This window comes from Dreissena polymorpha, chromosome 8 (assembly GCF_020536995.1).
Source record: "Dreissena polymorpha isolate Duluth1 chromosome 8, UMN_Dpol_1.0, whole genome shotgun sequence".
Lineage (NCBI taxonomy): Eukaryota > Metazoa > Mollusca > Bivalvia > Myida > Dreissenidae > Dreissena > Dreissena polymorpha.
In genome coordinates this window covers 1,922,239-1,941,587 of record NC_068362.1, presented here as the reverse complement: position 1 = coordinate 1,941,587, position 19,349 = coordinate 1,922,239, and the positions used below count along the sequence as shown (strand labels likewise).

The 19,349-nt window shown below is 37.1% G+C and overlaps 1 protein-coding gene across 2 annotated transcripts; it reads right to left on the bottom strand.

The window, feature by feature from the left end:
- Positions 1–2,318: 2,318 nt before the first annotated feature.
- On the bottom strand, positions 2,319–19,349 carry LOC127842073 (leucine-rich repeat-containing protein 42-like). 2 transcript variants are annotated; one of them, XM_052371389.1, is made up of 6 exons: positions 19,075–19,349; positions 14,033–14,162; positions 11,328–11,446; positions 10,800–10,894; positions 9,303–9,459; positions 2,319–3,753 (listed from the first exon to the last, which is right to left on the bottom strand). In XM_052371389.1, exons 1-6 carry the CDS (start codon positions 19,298–19,300, stop codon positions 2,612–2,614), a joined length of 1,869 nt encoding a protein of 622 aa, XP_052227349.1. In that variant the 5' UTR covers positions 19,301–19,349; the 3' UTR covers positions 2,319–2,611. The 2 variants fall into 2 exon arrangements, with proteins under 2 accessions (XP_052227349.1, XP_052227351.1); XM_052371391.1 differs by lacking the exon at positions 9,303–9,459 and having other exon boundaries at positions 3,606–3,753.

Genomic DNA, 19,349 nt, shown 5'->3' with positions numbered 1-19,349 from the left:
AAATCCAAGGGAAGTCACAAGCTTTAAGGGGAGATAATTTATATATTTCATTTGGTAGGTACAGATCATTTTTACAACTCTCTCATCATTATAAAATTGTAAAAAATCCGCAACTGTCTGCCAATTTTTTGCCAACACTTGTCTGTATCGATTCATTTAATATCTGACTGGTCTCTTTTAATTTAGCAAAACATACTATTTCATATTCTGTCGTAATAACGTAATAAACACAAAACATTCGAACTGTAAATGAACGACATTCCAGTTTCGCAAGTCCGGTCCTACAAGCATCTTGGATATAAACCTTTGCAGTTGATGTTACATGGGAAAAACACACCTCTCATGATTGACGAGGCTTGTCAGATAGTCCGAGTAATTAATCCGTTAATTAAAGGATGTTTGATCTCGTCCGAAACTAGAGCGCATGTATCTTATTTATCCGACCCGTTTTTAATTGTTCGCTTGCGAACAACTAAGGTTTGTACCACGCGTTTTAAAGCCAGTTCCCTCTTAACTACGATAAACATGATAACTCATCATAACTGCCACATCTGCCGCACGGATGCGCGAGAAAGTGTTGTATAATTTATGCAAGAGTTCTTCAACTATATTCATTCACAGATGGAAACAATGTGAATATCGTATCAAATGGAATATTTTTAGAAAAAAAAATCAGTAAACAATATTTGTATTAAACGTGTCGAGGAAGAGAATATTTATGAATGATTAAAATAGTCCACTATCTGCTGCGTCTTAATGACGTAGTATCTTTGCTTAGCAAAGGTCATTCATAATCTGACGCTATTAATAGATGCGGGAAAATAAAACTACTGCTGATAAACAAGTATAGTGGGATGTCCAATATACTATCACGCAACTGTAGCGTAACCTCGTTCATAGCGCATGCTACTACAGCGGGGTTAAATTTTTATATGTCTGGGAAACGTTATTTTGTTCTTAACAGATAGCGGCGATCTTTTGTATTAACTGTGCAAACTACGCACTCGTAGAAGGTTAAGTGTGTTTACTTACAGTTTACTTCACATTTCTCAATTTATAAACCTTTGAACACGAGTTTACAAATAACTATAGGTATACTATAGACAACAACAAAAATGCTTTATAATCGCTAAAACCGAATATGAAAAACAACTAAATATAACAAGAAATATCTTTGAAAAACGTAGTCGGCGTAAATGCTGACTTTGAATTAAAATTTGAAATTTATGTTTCTAAATAATTAAATTGAAAACAGAATTTTAGCAATTGTGTTTTTCACTTGTTAGTCGCATATTCACCGCATGAAATGTGTGTTATCATTGTCAAACCACACATTAATGAAGTAGATATTAAAATTATACTACGGGAGTGCTCATCATATGTGTCCTCACATGCCTTATTATGAGTGTATTTTTTCACCATTGAAATATATCGTATGCTAATATTTGATTTACACACAGTTTTCTTTCCACACATTTAAATCACACTTTCATAGCCGCGTCATGCTTAAATGGGTCTTATGCGTTTCGGCCAGGGTATCTCAAGCCCAACCTGCGTATTTGCGCAGTCTGGTCAGAGGCGATGCTGTTCGCTATAAAATAACTCAATGTGTTATGGTCTAATTATGTATCTTCTGACCAGACTGAGAGACGCGCAGGCTGAGTGGGCTAAATATAAATGGCCGCATATGGAATAAGACCCATTTTTGCATTTGTGGTTGGATAAGTAAACGATTTTCCTCTTATCGTGACACTATACTATTTCGGTAGTGTTTGTTTTCTCATCTCGAAAGCAAAACTGTGTTTATCGATGGTCAATTATACATTCCCTGGACTATTTAGTGAACGAGTACTGACGCTGAAATTCTGCGAGATGGATTTTAACGCATAATTGTAACTGCTCCACAATTTGTGTCGTTTGAACATACAGAGAGTATTTTTACTAACAAGAGCACCACATAACGTTTGCCAACGCTCGGCTGCGGTAGCAGTTTTGAATAAATTCTTGTTATATTTATTTTTAGAGGTCACAGTGACCTTGACCTTTGACCTAGTGACCCAAAAATGGGTGTGGCGTGTAGAACTCATCAAGGTGCATCTACATATAAGGTTTCAAAGTCGTAGGTGGAAGCACTTTGATTTTAGAGTCAATGTTAAGGTTTTAGCACGTGGACGGCGGACGAGTTGGCTATGACAATACCTGGAATTTTATCAGAAAACAGCAGAGCTAAAAATAAACTTTTAACAATTTTGTACATGTATTCACAGTCATAGATTATTTTCACAAAATTCAAAAAATAATATCATAACGATGTAGAATTAAGTTTGCCGTACACAGTTTATTTTATTTGCTGCGTATTAAAATTATTTAACTGATACATACATTGTACAAAAAACCAAAAGAAACCAACTCGAGCAAAATTTCATAACTGCTGTAGCAAAAACATAAAACACGAAATTGAATCATTTGGACACAATGACATTTAAACTTGCCATAAAATGAACAAGATTATCAATTTATTTTCACTTCTAAACGGAATTCACAAACATATTGCATGATCAAAATCTGATCCAAGTTGTTATAAATGATTAGCGAGGACAAAAGGTATTTATTAGTATGCATCTAAAGCATCCAGAATTGAAGTTTTGAGCTTCTTCACAGATTTGTTTCCACATTCTTTATTATCAGTGTCCTGAAGAACTGGATTTTTTTCATTTGTTACACATGAATCCCGTTCAAAATAATTCTCAAACGTTCGTTTCCGACTTATCATATTAATTTTCTTTGTTTTAAAACCATGCTGTGCCTCGCCAAATTTTAAGACAAAATGAGATTTATTTGTGATCGTATCGGAGTTGCCTAACAGCACAAACTGTTTCCTATCTTTACACAACTGTTTTTCTTTTACTTCCACATTGCACTGAGAGATATTGGAAAAATGCTTCTGGGGATTACAGGAAGGATCACTATCTGCTGGCTGATCATTACACATGGAATCTATGTTGACACTTCCTGTGGAGGTAGAACTCTTCAAGAAATTTGGTATAAATGTTGGTTTCAAGGGCAAAAACTCTTGACAATCATTCTTTGTGTACTTTGAAAATTGCATACTTGTTGTCCCAATGTTAGATAGCGCTGCTTTATTTGATTGTTGACATGACATATTTGTTGATTTTGCATCTGCAGGCAGCGGAGCATATTTCAGCTGGCAATGGTTTCCAGTTTTCATAAGACTGCTATGCTGCTTTCCATCCACTGTTCTCCCCTTGACTTCTGCAGATATGTTCAGCAGTGGTTTCAATCTCTTACAAACTCTGCCACCTTTGGTACTTTTGTTACATGGCAATATGCCCTTCCTTGAACTAAGCATGTTTTCACAATTTTCCAAATAGAGAACATGTGTGTATTGTCCAATAGGAGAACTACAAGATCGCCTGTGTTGTACACTTCTTTGATCCATTGAGACAGTGGCTGTACTTCTCAGAGTATCTAGGGAGTCTAAGAGGCCATGCCCGTGAGATACTTTCACATCATGACACGCAGCATATATAGTCATAATAGAGCTTACATGATCCTCGCTTGCTTTAATAATGTCTTGAACCTGTTTCTTTTTGTCATGATTCTGTGCATATGGTATGACGATTGTGCTAGTGGTCACTCCATCATCTTTTACAGCAACTATAAAACCTTCCATGGCTTCATTGGATGATTTTCTTGACCCACAATGCATTAGTTCATCCACCTTTCTGCGATCTGAAATGAGCATACAAATGAATCAATCGAGAAAATAGCCATTACATCAACAAACATGTTCATTATGGTACATTGCACACAAAATTTGATGTGTAATTCAGTGGAATAATGATTGTTCATTGAATTTTAATCTACTATTTAACACAACGCTTTCAAAATTCACATTTATTTAATTAATAAAATTGTCAAGCATACGAGCATTTTCAAGTGCATAAAATATTCTAGACAGTCTTAAGCAAATACTGTTACATAGATACATTGTTAAATAAATAATTTAAATTATGCAATGTGGATGCATATGTATTAACATTGACATACCTGTCTTTCACCATATGACAAAATACTAGTTTAGATGCAATTTGTTCTGTACAAGATATGTTATGGATATGAATGGATCAACTGATTCGCTCATGTTGACTTTCTTTATTAAAGTTTAGACTGTTTTATGTACAATGTTTTACTTTACTGGTGATTTGAGAATTGTGTCAGTTGTTATCTTTCTTATCAAATCGAAACCAGAATGCAAACAAGAATGCTGTTGAAATTTAACAATATTCTTAATAATGTTGAGTTATTAAATCAACACACCTTATATTCATCTAATTAGATATTAATATTATACGCAACAAAAAATAAAAACAAGACTATTGCCAAGCAATGTATGTTCCCTACCGGCTCCACCATTGTCAGATTTTTGTTGTTGTTGCCATAGCAACCAGAATTTTTGACGTAGGAACAAAATGAAATGACGTGCATAATGTCCATATTGCCATCTATCCATGTTTCAAGTTTCATGAAAAAATATGATGCACTTTTTAAGTTATCGCAGGATCCAGAAAAGTGTGACAGACAGACGCACAGAGCGTAAACCATAAGTCCCCTCCAGTGAAACCGGTAGGGGACAAAAAATATTACTGAACTAATAAAGTTTATCCTTGATACAACAATAATGTGATGGCTATATCTGCCAAAATTAAAAAAGAAACAATATTGTAACATTATTATTAGTAAAATTTCATCCCTCTAGCATATGGATGTTAGTTTTGAGAGCTTGCAGATACATACATGGAATTTCTATGAGCTCAGACTCAAATCCATGAGCCAAGTTAACACTAAATACCAAACATGCATGTACAAGATTTGAAATCCTTTTATATATTCAAAATGATGTACGTCAAACTATGAAATTCTTAATGGGTAATGTGCATTAATTTTTAACCTTAATATATTAAAACGTTCATTCAATTTAAACAAAACCTCAATTTAAAAAAAAATAGAAACAAATACTGCTATTAAAAAGGAGAAATTCAGCTAACAGAGGAATATTCCTATGTATATAAGGTTACCATATTTCATAACATTCCTTAAACCCACTCACACTTTTGCCAAATCAGCTGGTTTACCAGTTACCAGTACTCAGTGCACACACTTATGCCAAACACTGAGAACTGATTTATTCCTATCAGAGGTGGTGAACAGCTGTAGAAAGGATTTCATGACCCATGTCTTGACAAACATTAACTTCAATTCAGCCCTACTCTGGGAAAACAGGGCTCCTTGCATGTGCGTAAAGTGTCGTCCCAGATTAGCCTGTGCATTCTGCAGCAACACTTTGGCTTTAAAGGAATTTTTCTCTTTAAGAAAGTCTCTTTTAAATGAAAATCCAGTTAAGTGGAGTGTCCTCCCTGATTACTGGTAGCCTGTGTGTACTACACAGGCTAGTCTGGGATGACACTGTAGGCACATGCCTTAAGCCCAGTTTTCAAGAACACAGCTTAAAAGATAGAACAGAAAAATGCTTGCACCCATAATCTGAAAATGACGAACAACACCAAAACAGAATTGTGTATAATCTGAACTGTACTCATGAAGTTGGACATACAAAATAAAATGTATAGAGAAATCATTATGACTAAATTATAAATGTAAATATCGATAGTTCAAGTGCAACCTACATTTCTTTGGTGAAACTTTTTTTTTTTTAAACCAAACGCGAAATTTGTACTTGCTGAGTAATATTACATGCAAATAATTGATGCTTATTTGAGCTCATGAATACCTTATTAGTAATTTTTTCCATATGACCCTTTCCAGATGCCAGCAAATCACTTTGGCATGTTTGTGCATGTTCTATTCAAATTTCCAGTTTGATTGTTAATGAAAGACAACAAGAGGGCCTAAAAGGCCAAAGTTGCTTATCTGAGATACAAAAGAACTGACCTGTTCTGTGCAGCCCAAGATATCATTAGATTAAATGTTCTGACAAAGTGTCATGAAAATTGAACTATAAATGTGACTTTTGGAGTGTTAACAAGGCTTTACTATAGTCATATAAGGATAAATGCCACGCCTCCTGGCGGCCATGTTTTTCAACAGACCAGAACCATTTTCAAACTCATCCAACATATCATTAAAACAAATGTTCTGACAAAAAAAATTAATTTGTATTGGACAATAAATGTGTCTTCTAGAGACTATAGCCATATAAGTAAAACTGCCCCGCCCCCTGGCAGCCATGTTTTTTGTCCAACCAGAACAATTTTCAAACTCATCCAAGATTTCATTGGGACAATTCTTCGGACCAAGTTTCATGAAAATTGGAAATAAATGTGGCCTCTAGAGTGTTTTACTATAGACATTAATAGCAATACAACTTACAAGGAAAAATGCCCCGCCCCCCCCCCCCCCCCTGGCGGCCATGTTTTTCAACCAGCCAGAACCATTTTAGAACTCATCCAAGCTATCATTGGGACAAATCTTTTGACCAAGTTAAATGAAGATCGAAACATCAAATGTTGCCTCTAGAGCGCTTACAAGGTTTTACTATAGCCATATTAGGAAAAATTCAACGCCCCCTGGTGGCCATGTTTTTCAACAGACCAGAACCATTGTTCAACTCATCAAAGATATCATCAGAACAAATTGTCTGACCAAGTTTCATTAAGATTGGACAATAAATATGTCCTCCAGAGTGTTAATAAAGGCACATGTTGACGACTCAAGACGGATGACTGACAAAAGGTGATCACAAAATCTCACCATGCTCAGGTGGGCTAAAAAGAAAACATACCAAGCCATCCTTTGAAACAATGGCAACCATGTGTACTTATGTCATTTTTAGTCCCCTACCGGTTTCACCGGAGGGGACTTATGGTTTGCGCTCCGTCTGTCAGTCAGTCTGTCACACTTTTCTGGATCCTGCATTAACTTTAAAAGTTCCTAATATTTTGTCATGAAACTTGGAACATAGATGTCAATATGGACATTATGTACGTCATTTCATTTCGTTCTTACATCAAAAATTCTGGTTGCTATGGCAACAAATAGACTAGAAATACTGCTGAAATGGTGGTTTTCTGGATCCTGCGATAACTTTTAAAGTTCTTAATATTTTTTCATGAAACTTGAAACATGGATAGATGGCAACATGGACATTATGCACGTCATTTAATTTTGTTCCTACATCAAAAATTCTGGTTGCTATGGCAACAAATATATATATAAAAAAATCTGAAAATGGTGGAATTTCTGACAATGGTGGAGCCGGTAGGGGACTTATATTGCTTGACAATAGTCTTGTTAAACATTTTTCTTTACATGAATGAGTATTATTCTTTAAATAATTAAACAATACTGAGGCAAATGTTTAAATTGGTTAAAGAACTCTTCCGCCTTAATTTGAAACCTGGGCCATTGACATTCATTGTTCATTTGTCAAATGCTAATTTATATTTCTGTCCTAGCAAAAATTATTTTTTACACAAAACAATACCTTAACTTGTAAAAACAAAAACAAAATAAAGGCAGCATAATATATTGACACCCTGGCAACCACTACTTATATGCCAATGTATTGAAATCACATACTTAAACTTATTAATAATGAAACATTACTGAAATGCTAAATACAACTTATTCCCTTTTAAATGGCATGGTTGTGATAATTTCTTATTTAAACAAAAAGCATTCTAACATGCTTATACCCATCCTTGTCATATGAAATCATTTGGTCTGCCTTAAGATTACATTAGACTCAGTTATAAATATGGTTTGACTGTAGATAATTACCTCACTCTGGGAAAACTGGGGCATAATGCATGTGAGTAAAGTTTTTTCCTAGATTAGCCTTTGCAGTCGGCACAGACAAATCTTGGACAACACATTACGCACATACATTAAGCCAAGTTTTTCTAGAACAAAACTCATTGAAACTAGAGCTTTGTCACAGACATGATGTATACCCCCACATGCTGCATTGACACAGAATATATTACATGCTGTCTTCAAAACAAGAGAAGCTAATGTATGGCGATTTTTAAGAATTATTATGCCATTATCATTTATGGCCATTTTGACCTTTGAACTCTTGAATTCTTTCGCATGACACGCCATCCGATGACTGTGAACAAAATAAATGTACAGATTCACTTTATAATCTCACAATGAATGACATATTTATGGCCCGGACAAGCTCATTTATGGCCATTTTTGACTTTTGAACTCCAAGTGTGACCTTGGAGATATTGACGTAATTCTTTCGCATGACACAGTCAAATGATGCTGAACAAATGTATCGAGTAATTTTAAAATCTCACAATGAATGACATAGTTATGGCCCAGACAAGATCATTTATGGAAATTTTTGACCTTTGAACTCAAAAGTGTGACCTTGACCTTGGAGATATCAACGTAATTCTTTCGCATGACACACCGTCCAATGATTGGGAACAAAAGTACTGAGTAATTTTTAAAATCTCACAATGAATGACATAGTTATGGCCCGGACAAGATCATTTATTGCTATTTTTGACCTTTGAACTCAAAGTGTTACCTTGACGTTTCAGATATCAACATAATTTTTTCACATGACACACCGTCCAATGATGGTGAACAAATGCCCCAAATTATTTTAAAATCTCACAATGAACGACATAGTTATTGCAAAGACAAGCTCATTTATGGCCATTTTTGACCTTTGAACTAAAAGTGTGACATTGACCTTGGAGATATCGACGAAATTCTTTCGCATGACACACCGTCCAATGATGGTGAACAAATGTGCCAAATGATTTTAAAATCTCACAATGAAGGACATATTTATGGCCTGGACAAGCTCATTTATGGCCATTTTTGACCTTTGAACTCAAAGTGTGACCTTGACCTTAAAGATATCGAAGTTATTCTTTCGCAGAACACACCGTCCGATGATGGTGAACAAATGCGCCAAATGATTTTAAAGTAGCACAATAAATGACTAAAAGTTATGGCCCGGACAAGCTCATTTGTGGGCATTTTGACCTTTGAACTCAAAACTCTAAGTGTGACCTTGACCTTGGAGATATTGACGTACTTCTTTCGCATGACACACCGTCCCAGACATCATCCAGATACAACTTCTAACCAAGTTTGGTGAAGTTGGATGAAATTTTCGGGACAGACAGACCGACCTACCGACCGACTGACAAAGTGTCTCCTATATAGCCTCCATTACCAATGGTAATAGGGGTATAATAATGATGCTTGACATAATAAGTAATCAAAAGGCCTACAAAATCCAGAGGATTTCTTGGGTTTCGGATTCTTCAGCCTCTGAGCGTTATTCTCCTTCCAAGTCTTGATAACAGGCTGGGCCCACCCTTCTGTCCCTATTACCATGGTGACTGGCCTGACTTCCTCTGAGCATTTCCACGGAGACACAGGCACTGGCTGAATATCAATCAGTAAGAATACTTGGAAAATGGGGCTTAATGCATGTCAGTTAAGTGTTGTCCCAGATTATCCTGTGCACTATGCACAAGCTTATCAGGGACGCCTCTTTCAGCCTAGACTGGATTTCCATTAAGAAAAGACTTTATCTAAAAAAACTATAAAAAAAATTCAATAAAAGCAAAAAGTGTTGTCCCTGATTAGTCTGTGCAGACTGAACAGGCTTATCTGAGACGACACTTAACACAATTGCATAAGGCCCCATTCTTTCTCAGCCCAAGTTTAAAAACTACCATAAAAGTATGACACCAGGTTGTGCTTAGAAAAAGATTCAGGACAAGAAAAGTAAGAGGGGTGGGAAATGGTGGATGCTGGTCACATTATTTGAAATTGTCCACACTAATAAATGCTGTATGAATAAGTAAATGATGGGAAATAAAAGAATATATGCGAGTTAATTTCTACTTAGGGATTATGAAAAATGCCATATTATTATTTATCAAAATATATAATGGTAGTCCAACGTCAGATTAGTGTCTCCTGTTTTTTAGCATATCTTCATGAAAATACTTTTGAAGAGTATGGGAGATATAGAGCAGACAGGAAAACGGATGCTCAAAGCTTTTACCTGGAAGTACAACCTGACCAGACCATAAGCTGGCATGATAAACCCATGTCTAAGACTCTTATGCACATAACTGAATGCCCTAAATAGATGCGGCAGGTTTCATGAATATCCTTCAAAAGGTATGGGAGACATGGAACAGACAAGTAAATGGAGTCTTGAACCTTTGACCTTGATGTAGAACATTGACCTTGAGGCGATATTATAGACATTTGAGGAAAGTTTCATGAAAATCCTTCCTTCCAAGTTTGTAGGAGATATGGAGCAGACACTGAAGTGTTATGGACAGGCTGACAGATAGGCAAAGGGCCTATAATGCCACCTACCGCTTTGCGGTGGGATATACCCGGTAATCAAAGAAAATATTTTTTGGTAAATATGAAGGAGGGTAATATGAAGCACTCTACTGCAGATGTTTGCTGGATCTTTCCTTATTACTGGACCATACAACAATTGCATTTGAGCTTTGCACTAGGAAAACGGAGTTTAATGCATGTTAGTAAATGACGTCCCAGATTAACCTGTGCATTCCACACAGGCTAATCAGGACTTTCCGCCTAAACTGGATTTTTTTCAAAGAAGAGACTTCCTTCAAACAATAAATAAAAAACAGGGAAAGTATTGTCCCTACAGGATAACCTGGAACAACACTTTAAGCACATGCATGAAGCCCTGTTTTACCAGAGTGCAGCACATTTTAATATATATCACTCACTACTTTACTGCTTGGACCATTGGACAAAACCACCCTTGTTAGTCTGGGAAACTGAGTGAAGTATTTCAGGCAGAGAACAGACACACCTGTGTTTCCTGGAAAAACAATATTAACAAGATCGGCAACATATCTTTACGAGCTGACTGATTTAAGTTGCTGAAGACATATACAGTAATATAAACAGTCCAAGTATGCAGGTTCAGTAATTGGTTGAGATTGCAGCTTGTGTCCCAATATAAATTTTATACCCTGTATCACTGTGCGGGGTACAGATGAAACCTTGTAACCAATTACAGTAATTTTTCAGTCTCCATCCTTAATTTTATAACAGTTGAAAACTTTACTGTATTATATAACATAGTCTCATTTACAACTGTGACGTTATTTTACCTTACTAACCTAAAATAAAAAGCTACTTACCTAATATGAAAAATAAAAAGTCAACATGTGATGTAGCTGAGCCAATTAAAAACGAGTATTTTGTACGAGGTAAAATTATGAGTATACATGATATGAAATGATGAATACCTGAAAGATCAACCACAGAAAGTCTGCTGGGTCCATGTTTGAACATTCTAAATGGAATAGTCAGCTTTTGAATGCCAGCATCAGTGATGGAATTGCCTTTCAAACACAGCTGCTCCAGACTGAAACATGTCATGTACTGTTATTGAAAAATGTTCTTAAAAAGTAGGTTTAAGCCAAGCAGGAAAGGTTGTTTGGCTAATTTGGAAAATTCAGCCGCCATCATTAAGAAGTGCATTAAGTGATCTGGCTGGTAATGAACTTGATCTAGATTATATGCCCAAAAACATTGTCACCATAAAGATGCAATTTAAAGTGTTTAAGTTAAGTTTAAGTAAAGTGACTGGATATGTTCTTAGGGGCAACATTTTGGTAATTTAAAGGGGCTGTAACTCATAAGTGCTTCAGGCTATCTGCTTGATTATTGAACTTGATGGTGATTATATGCCCACTAACATTTTCACCAAGAAAGATGATGAAACGATTAAAAATATTTCTGTACAGGAGTGGACATGGTTATTGTTTAATGTTTAAACATTTTTTTTATATTTAAGGGCCATAATTCTAAGTGCTTAACCTGATCTGGCTGGCTTGGCCATAGGCTGCGATCATATAACAGCAAACATTATCACCAAGTTTGATGTCTGATTAAAACTATTTGAGATAGAGAGCGGACACCATTATTTTACACTTTTTTATATAACGCAATGGCCATAACTCAGATATGATTCAGGCAATCTGGTGGGTAAGAAAACTTTGCTGAGACTATAGACCCAGAAACATTGCCATCATATTTCATGATTATCTGATTAAAACTATTTGAAGATCGAGCGAACACCTTTCTCTCCTTGAGCCATCACCACAAGTTTTCCCATGATAAGCCTGGCTTTTGTAACAGGTGAATATTAGAAGTAGGTAGTTTTTGGCTGAAGATAATGGTCCCTATCACTGGAACAAGTCACTACGCTATTCTCAATTAAATGTCTGTAAATCATAGCATTCATTGAATTTGATGTTTGTATATTTCATTTCATATACAAGAACAAAAACTGTAAATAACTAGAGCTTTGTCACAGACGTGACGTATACCCCCACGTGCCGCATTGACACAGACTATTTTGCATGCTGTCTTAACAAAACAAGAGAATTTAATTTACAGTGATTTTTAAGAATTCTTTCGCATGATACGCTCTCTAACGACTGTGAACAAAATTAATGTTCAGAGTCATATTAAAATCTCACAATGAATGAAATAGTTATGGCTCGGACAAGCTCATTTATGGCCATTTTTTACTTTTGAACTCCATGTAAGACCTTGACCTTGGAGATATCGACGTAATTCTTTCGCATGACACATTGTCCAATGATTGTGATCAAATGTACCGAGTAATTTTTAAATCTAACAATGAATGACATAGTTATGGCCCGGATAAGATCATTTATGGCCATTTTTGACCTTTGAACTCACAGTGTGACCTTGAAATTGCAAATATAGATGTTATTCTTACGCGTGACACACCATCCAATTATGGTGAACAAATGTGCGAAATGATTTTAAAATCTCACAATGAACGACATAGTTATGGCCCGGACAAGCTCATTTATGGCCATTTTTTACCTTTGAACTTAAAGTGTGACCTTGACCTTTGAGATATTGACGTAATTCTTTCGCGCGACACACAGTCCAATGATGGTGAGCAAATGTGCCAGATGATTTTAAAGTCTCACAATAAACGGCAAATAAATGGCCGGGACAAGCACTTGACCTGTGAACTCAAAGTGAAACCTTGACCTTAGAGATATTGATGTAATTCTTTCGCGCGACACACCTTCCAATGATAGTGAATAAATGTACCAAGTCATTTTAAAATCTAATGATAAATGACATAGTTATGGTCCGGACAAACTTTCGAATAAAAACGCTCTAAGTGACCCCGTGAACTAGTTTTTGACCAAGCATGACCCATATTCAAATTTGACCTAGATAACATCTAGGTACAACTTCTGACCAAGTTTGGTGAAGATCTGAAGAAATTGTCGAGACAGACCAACAAACAGACAGACTGACAAAGTGACTCGTATATAGCCCCCATTACCAATGGTAATGGGGGTATAATCTCTCAAGCCTCGATTGACCATTTGTCAAAATTAATATAAAATATATGATTTTCAATGCAAAACAATCATAAGCAAAGTCTTACATAAAGCCTTTCAGGCTTTTGTCAACAAAACATATTTCAATACCTGAATACAAATCTTATTAAATTCAAGAAAATGATGTTTCTTTAAAAACTATTTTTTGTAATAAATATATTTAATCATATTTATGTTCAAAAGCATTTGATGCAAATGGTTTAAATACTTTTTTAGGCTTGGTACAACCAAACTCTATTAATTACATTTACTCCAGAGGCTCAGAGGCTATTGAATAAAAACAAACCACCCAATTAAGTGTTTCCAGACTGTTAGTATTTAAATGCATATTTTATAGGGGAAGGTGTTGGTAAGATGTTAATAACAAACTATGCATGAATATTATTTTCTTGCAATACTTGTGGACAGGGGCTTTTATTTATGTTATGTCTCAAGCTAAGACTTTCTTTGGAAGCTTTCAAACATGCTCCCAAGAAACGTACTGTGTCATTCTAACCAGGTACCTCTATCAGTTTTAATTTCATTTTCCAAATTGACAAACTATATTACCATACCTGTAGAAGTGCGCTATGTGCTGTAGGAGTTCATGATTATCACCTAGACCACAGTGAGATAGGTCCAGACAATGGAGGTCCTGAAATTTGAGTATGGCTTCTAGATGATAATTCAGACATAGGTGCTCACCTGAAATGTATAGGAACTGCTTTAGTCTTATTTATAAGACGCCAAAAGAATTTAGAGATACTTTTTATATGGGCTAAATTCTAACTTCTTATCAGGGAAAAGTCAATTATGTGGAAGACACCTGATAGTTTAAATTTTCATCAATTTGCGTAAAATTGCAAAATAACATTACCAACTCATAATGTTTTAGTTCAGAAGTCCATTTTTATCTCAAATATCTTCGAATTGAAGTTAGAAAGGCATAAATTCTTCAGTTAAACTTCTGCTTAAATCGCAAAACAATCACTGACCTGTCGCCATGTCATGAAACTGATTTAAATATGAACCAATCAGAAGAAGGCATTACGGTGTAACGTGTACTAGTACGGTGCACGCGTAATTTTATTTAACATTAGCTTTTAACACCGACTTTTACCTAAGTAGATCTAGTATGCTCATCTTTGTCGATTTAATAAGCATATGTTCAAAACAAATATGGTGCAGTTTCTATTCACTCTTCTAAGTTTCAGCAACTTTTTATGCATGTCTTTTCCGCACCTCTGTCTGTGTTGTTTTATGTACTTACATTCTACCTTACATAGGACGGTATACTGTACGATCTGTATCACTATTATTTATGTACCGCATACAAATAAAAGATGTTGTTTATTTCAGAACGTTTTAATTGTCACTTTAGAAAAAAAACAATGCTTAATTAATCCAGAAAAGTATAATAACATCCGTTTACTACTAGTATATAACGCTCTGCACCACAACAGACGAACGCAAACTGTATTTTACGCAGTTAATTCTTCCACATGCTTTACATCAAGGCTGTGTTATTGATTTATATCTACACCGCGAGGGAATCGACAGATATTGAAAATTTGAATAGTGGATGGATTTAAATTGCTCAGGCATGCAAAATTAAAAATGTCATTACATAATTTTTACGGAACATTATCGAGCAATGAATGATCTACACAGGTATGTAAATATTATTGCAATCCGTTGATATTTAGTGTCTGATATCGGGGCTTGAATGTTGCGCACAAAATCCTTGTGCAACAATATAGACAAAGAAGGAAAACTTTCCACCATTGTTTGAGTCCTTCCCCGGTTGTACGCTCCAAATATCACCAATATAAAAAGTAGCTTAATATTTGAGAGCGTCAACAAGTTGGACTAGAAACTGCTTATACCAGTCTGAATATCTCAATTAAATGAAGCTGTGCATCCAGTGACCATAGTGATGTATGGAGTGGGAAACTGCACAGCGTATACATGTATATGCATTATTAGGCAAAGGTTTTGTTTTTTTTTCAAAATAAGAAATCCACATTAAAACGCGGTGGTCTGAATCTGAATCTGAATGGATACGTTGAAGTGACCAAGTTTGGCTTTTATTCAACGGGGAGTGCGCATGAAATTAATATGAGCCTGGCAAATGTCCCACTTTTGCCGATATTGCGGCCTTAAAGCACTCAATAGATGTTTTGTTCACTGTGCTTTCACTGAGTAAGTTCCAGTCAAGGATAGTACGCGGAAAGAAAGAGTGTTTGAATTTATCACTGTTTGTGTGTAATGGCTGGTAGCACTTAGAGTTATTGTTCACCGATTTTAACACTATATTGTCGTGGACGTAATCTTCAAACTTCTTAGCCCTAATAGTGCGTTTCGGTCTAAGTCGATGCAAATAGTGATCAACGTTTATAGCCGGTACGTGCCCTTCCACTACCTTGTACAAGAACATCAATCTTTGGTGGCGTCGCCTTTCTTGTAGTGTGGGGAGGTTTAGATCGTCAAGCATGGCTGTTACACATCCTTCTTGTCTGGATTTGTAATCTCTGGTGATAAAGCGAGCCGCAGATCGTTGGACTCTCTAGCTTGTCTATGTCACCTTGCTGGTATGGGTCCCACACTACACTCCCATACTCCAGTTTAGAGCGAATAAGCGCTTGGTACGCGGTCTTCCGGCAGTTTTGGGGGCAGTATCTGAGGTTGCGTCTCAGGAAGCCTAGTGTAGAGTTGGCCCATTTAGTAATGTTTGAGATGTGGGTTTTCCATTTCATGTTGTTGGAGAAAGTTATTCCTAAGTATGGGTTTTCTTGTACATTTTTGAGAATTGTGTTGCCAATGGTGTAGAAAAATGAGGATTTCGTTTTTGAGCTGAGGAGATAACATTTCTTAGAGTTGAACCGCATTCCCCAGTCCTGGGCCCATATTTGTAAATTCTCCAGGTCTTCTTGTAGGATTAGGTGGTCTTTGATTGAATTGATGGCTCTATACAGTAGGCAGTCGTCTGCGAACAGCCGGATGTGGGATTTCACCCTTTCTGGTAGGTCGTTGATATGGCAAAGAAACAGCAGGGGCCCTAACACTGTGCCTTGAGGTACGCCAGATCCTACAGCAACATAACGGGATTTCTCTCCTTCAACTACGACGCACATTTCCCGTTGTGTGAGGAAGTGGGATATCCAGTTGTGTATTGGACCGCGGATGCCGTAGTGTTCAAGCTTCAGCAGAAGGCGTTGGTGGGGCACGGTGTCAAAGGCCTTACTGAAATCTAGGATGATGGTGTCAACCTGTTTGTTCTGGTCATGGTATCCGAGTAGGTCATGGGCTGTGACAACAAGTTGGGTTTCACAAGAGTATCCTGAGCGGAAGCCATGATTTAGGTTTGTTAATACTTTGTGTTTGTCCAAGTGGTTTAATATGTGACGACAGATGATATGCTCCAATAGCTTGGAGAGCACGCAGGTGAGTGATACCGGTCTGTAGTTTTCTGGCGAGTGGCGATCTCCATTCTTAAAGACTGGGGCAATATTTGCGTCTCGCCAATCCTTTGGAAGTTCGCCTGTGTCTACTGACCTCTGAAAGATGGCAGCAATGGCTGGTGTTGCCTCTATAGCACAGGCTTGCAGTACTCTGTTTGGAAGTTCATCTGGTCCAGCTGCTTTCCGGACATTGATGTTTTTCAGCAGCTTGAGTACACCATCCTCACTTATGTGTAGTGGAGGGATGTCATCATTTACCCGCTTTGTTAGTTGCGGAGTTGGCTGGTTTGTGTCGTCCTTGGTGAAAACAGACTGGAACTGATTTACTAGTATTTCTGCCTTGCTTTTACTGTCTGTGATGAGGTGTCCATGCTCACGTAGAGGAGCTGTTCCAATGTTATCCTCTTTCCTGGACTTGACGTTATTCCAGAAGGGTTTTGAGTTATTGTTTTGGAGGCCCTCTTCTATTATTTGGTTTATGTGATTCCATTCAGCTTTGTGCATAGCTCTCTTTGTTTCCTTTTGGCATTTTCTGTAGTTAGCCCAATTGTTAGATTTCTTTGCCTTTTTGTAGAGTCTGGCTTTGCGTTTCAGTTGACGTTTGATGTTTCTGGAAATCCATGGAGCTGAATTATTTGAAGGTCTCATTTTAGATGATATATTAGAATGGATAGCTGATGAGAGTTGGGATTTAAATGTATTCCATAGTTGATGAACGTTGTTTTTGTTGATATAGAGCTGTACTACTTGTCTTTATATGTCTGTGATGTCGGCCTTCAGTTGGTCCCAGTTTGCCTTAGAAAAAGTGAAACATTGTCTTGGTTTTTGCTTAATATAATAGGGTTTTGTGTCCGAATCAGTTACAACAATATCGTGATCAGATATCCGGGGGGTGTTGGCAGTGGACTTGATTAATGATGGGTTGGTGGTGAAAATGAGATCAAGGAGGCTGTTTTCTCTGGTGGGCTTGTCATGCACTTGAGTGAGGTTGTAGTCGGTTGATAGGTCGAGTAGAGCTAGCTGTACATCTCTGTCCTGGGCTTCCCTACGTACCGATAGACTTCCCCAGTCAATATCAGGGCAATTGAAATCACCAGCTATGATGGTTAGCCGTTCCTTGTCACTCATAGCCATCTCTATTGATTTCCGTAGTTCGTTTACATCTGTCATGTTTCTGTGAGGCATGTAGAAAGATGATACTAGTAGTTTCTTATTGTTTTTTAGCTTGATTTGGACCCATTCAATCTCACAGTTGGTGACTAATTCCGCTTTCTCTTCAGTGACAAGGTCTTCATGGACAAGAACGAATACTCCACCCCCAAGCGTTCCTCTGTCATTTCTGGATGCCTTGTAATGGGCAGGAAATACCTCGCTGGATTGTATGGCGTCTGTTGCAGTTGGTTTCCCTGGTTTGAAACCTTTTAGCCTTGACTCTGTGCCACAGACTATATCAGGTTTGATGTAGTGGAGAGCTGCTTTAAGTTCTGAGCTTTTGCTTCCGCAAACACTGCGACAGTTGATGTTCATGATGCGAAGATTTCGTTTCTGCGAGACAAGGAACAAGGATGAACTGTTGGTTATTGATTGGGTAGTTGAAGAGGAGCGTTGTTGTCTTGATAAGCAGGGTCTAACTGTAGGGCTGCTGGAATGCATAGGACTGAATGTGGTGCCCGATGTGAATGAGTCTATTGTAGAAACAATGTTTGACAAATGTTCATAAATGTTTGAGCTAAATTCAAAACTTCTAAATGTAAAGCTGGAAATATTTACACTTTCGCATTTGCAGCATAGCCATTGTATATGCGAGTGTTTTGCTAGAAGGTTGTAATCAGCAGAGCATAGATCGAGACAGGAGTAGTGGATGAGGTGTCCGCCTAGCGATCGGGAGTTCGTGGGTTCGAACCCCACTCGGGACGCGTTCTCATTAACTCCTCCATAGACACCTAGTACTGGTTCTTCCCAGGAAACGGACTCGATAATGTCCCTCTGCCTATAATGCTCGAAAGAGCGGTTGGCAGTATACAAAGAAAGAAAACACAAGTTTTAAACCAAGAAATTTCATGCAGACAAATATAAATGATTTTTTTTCAGTAACTCACACAACACGCATGTCTATTGCTAAGTAAACAAACAACACAACACAACTGGTACAGAACCTGCCATATTCAAACTGTACATCAGCTCTTCTCCAAATGCCTCACTGAAAACATTCAAGGTCTGGTCTGCGTACTCATGATCATCAAAGAACCTCGGCTGCATGATAGCTGTGCTGAAGATCTTTTCTCCAATCTGGGATGGAAACCCCACAAAGTCCTCGACCTTGTCCACATTGTAGGCGATAAACAATATGCACTGATCAAACAGAGACTGGGGTGAAAACATGATAGTAATGGCTGGATTGTATCATATGAATGCCTTTAGATAAGCACCT

What these genes read in the sequence shown, in the direction of transcription:
- LOC127842073 (XM_052371389.1), bottom strand. Translation starts at nt 19,300, where the DNA reads ATGTTTTCACCCCAGTCTCTGTTTGATCAGTGCATATTGTTTATCGCC. An exon ending in GTACAGTTTGAATATGGCAG is followed by an intron (nt 14,163 to 19,074) that starts GTTCTGTACCAG and finishes TATACATTTCAG; the next exon opens with GTGAGCACCTATGTCTGAAT. An exon ending in ATGGTCCAAGCAGTAAAGTA is followed by an intron (nt 9,460 to 10,799) that starts GTGAGTGATATA and finishes ATTGATATTCAG; the next exon opens with CCAGTGCCTGTGTCTCCGTG.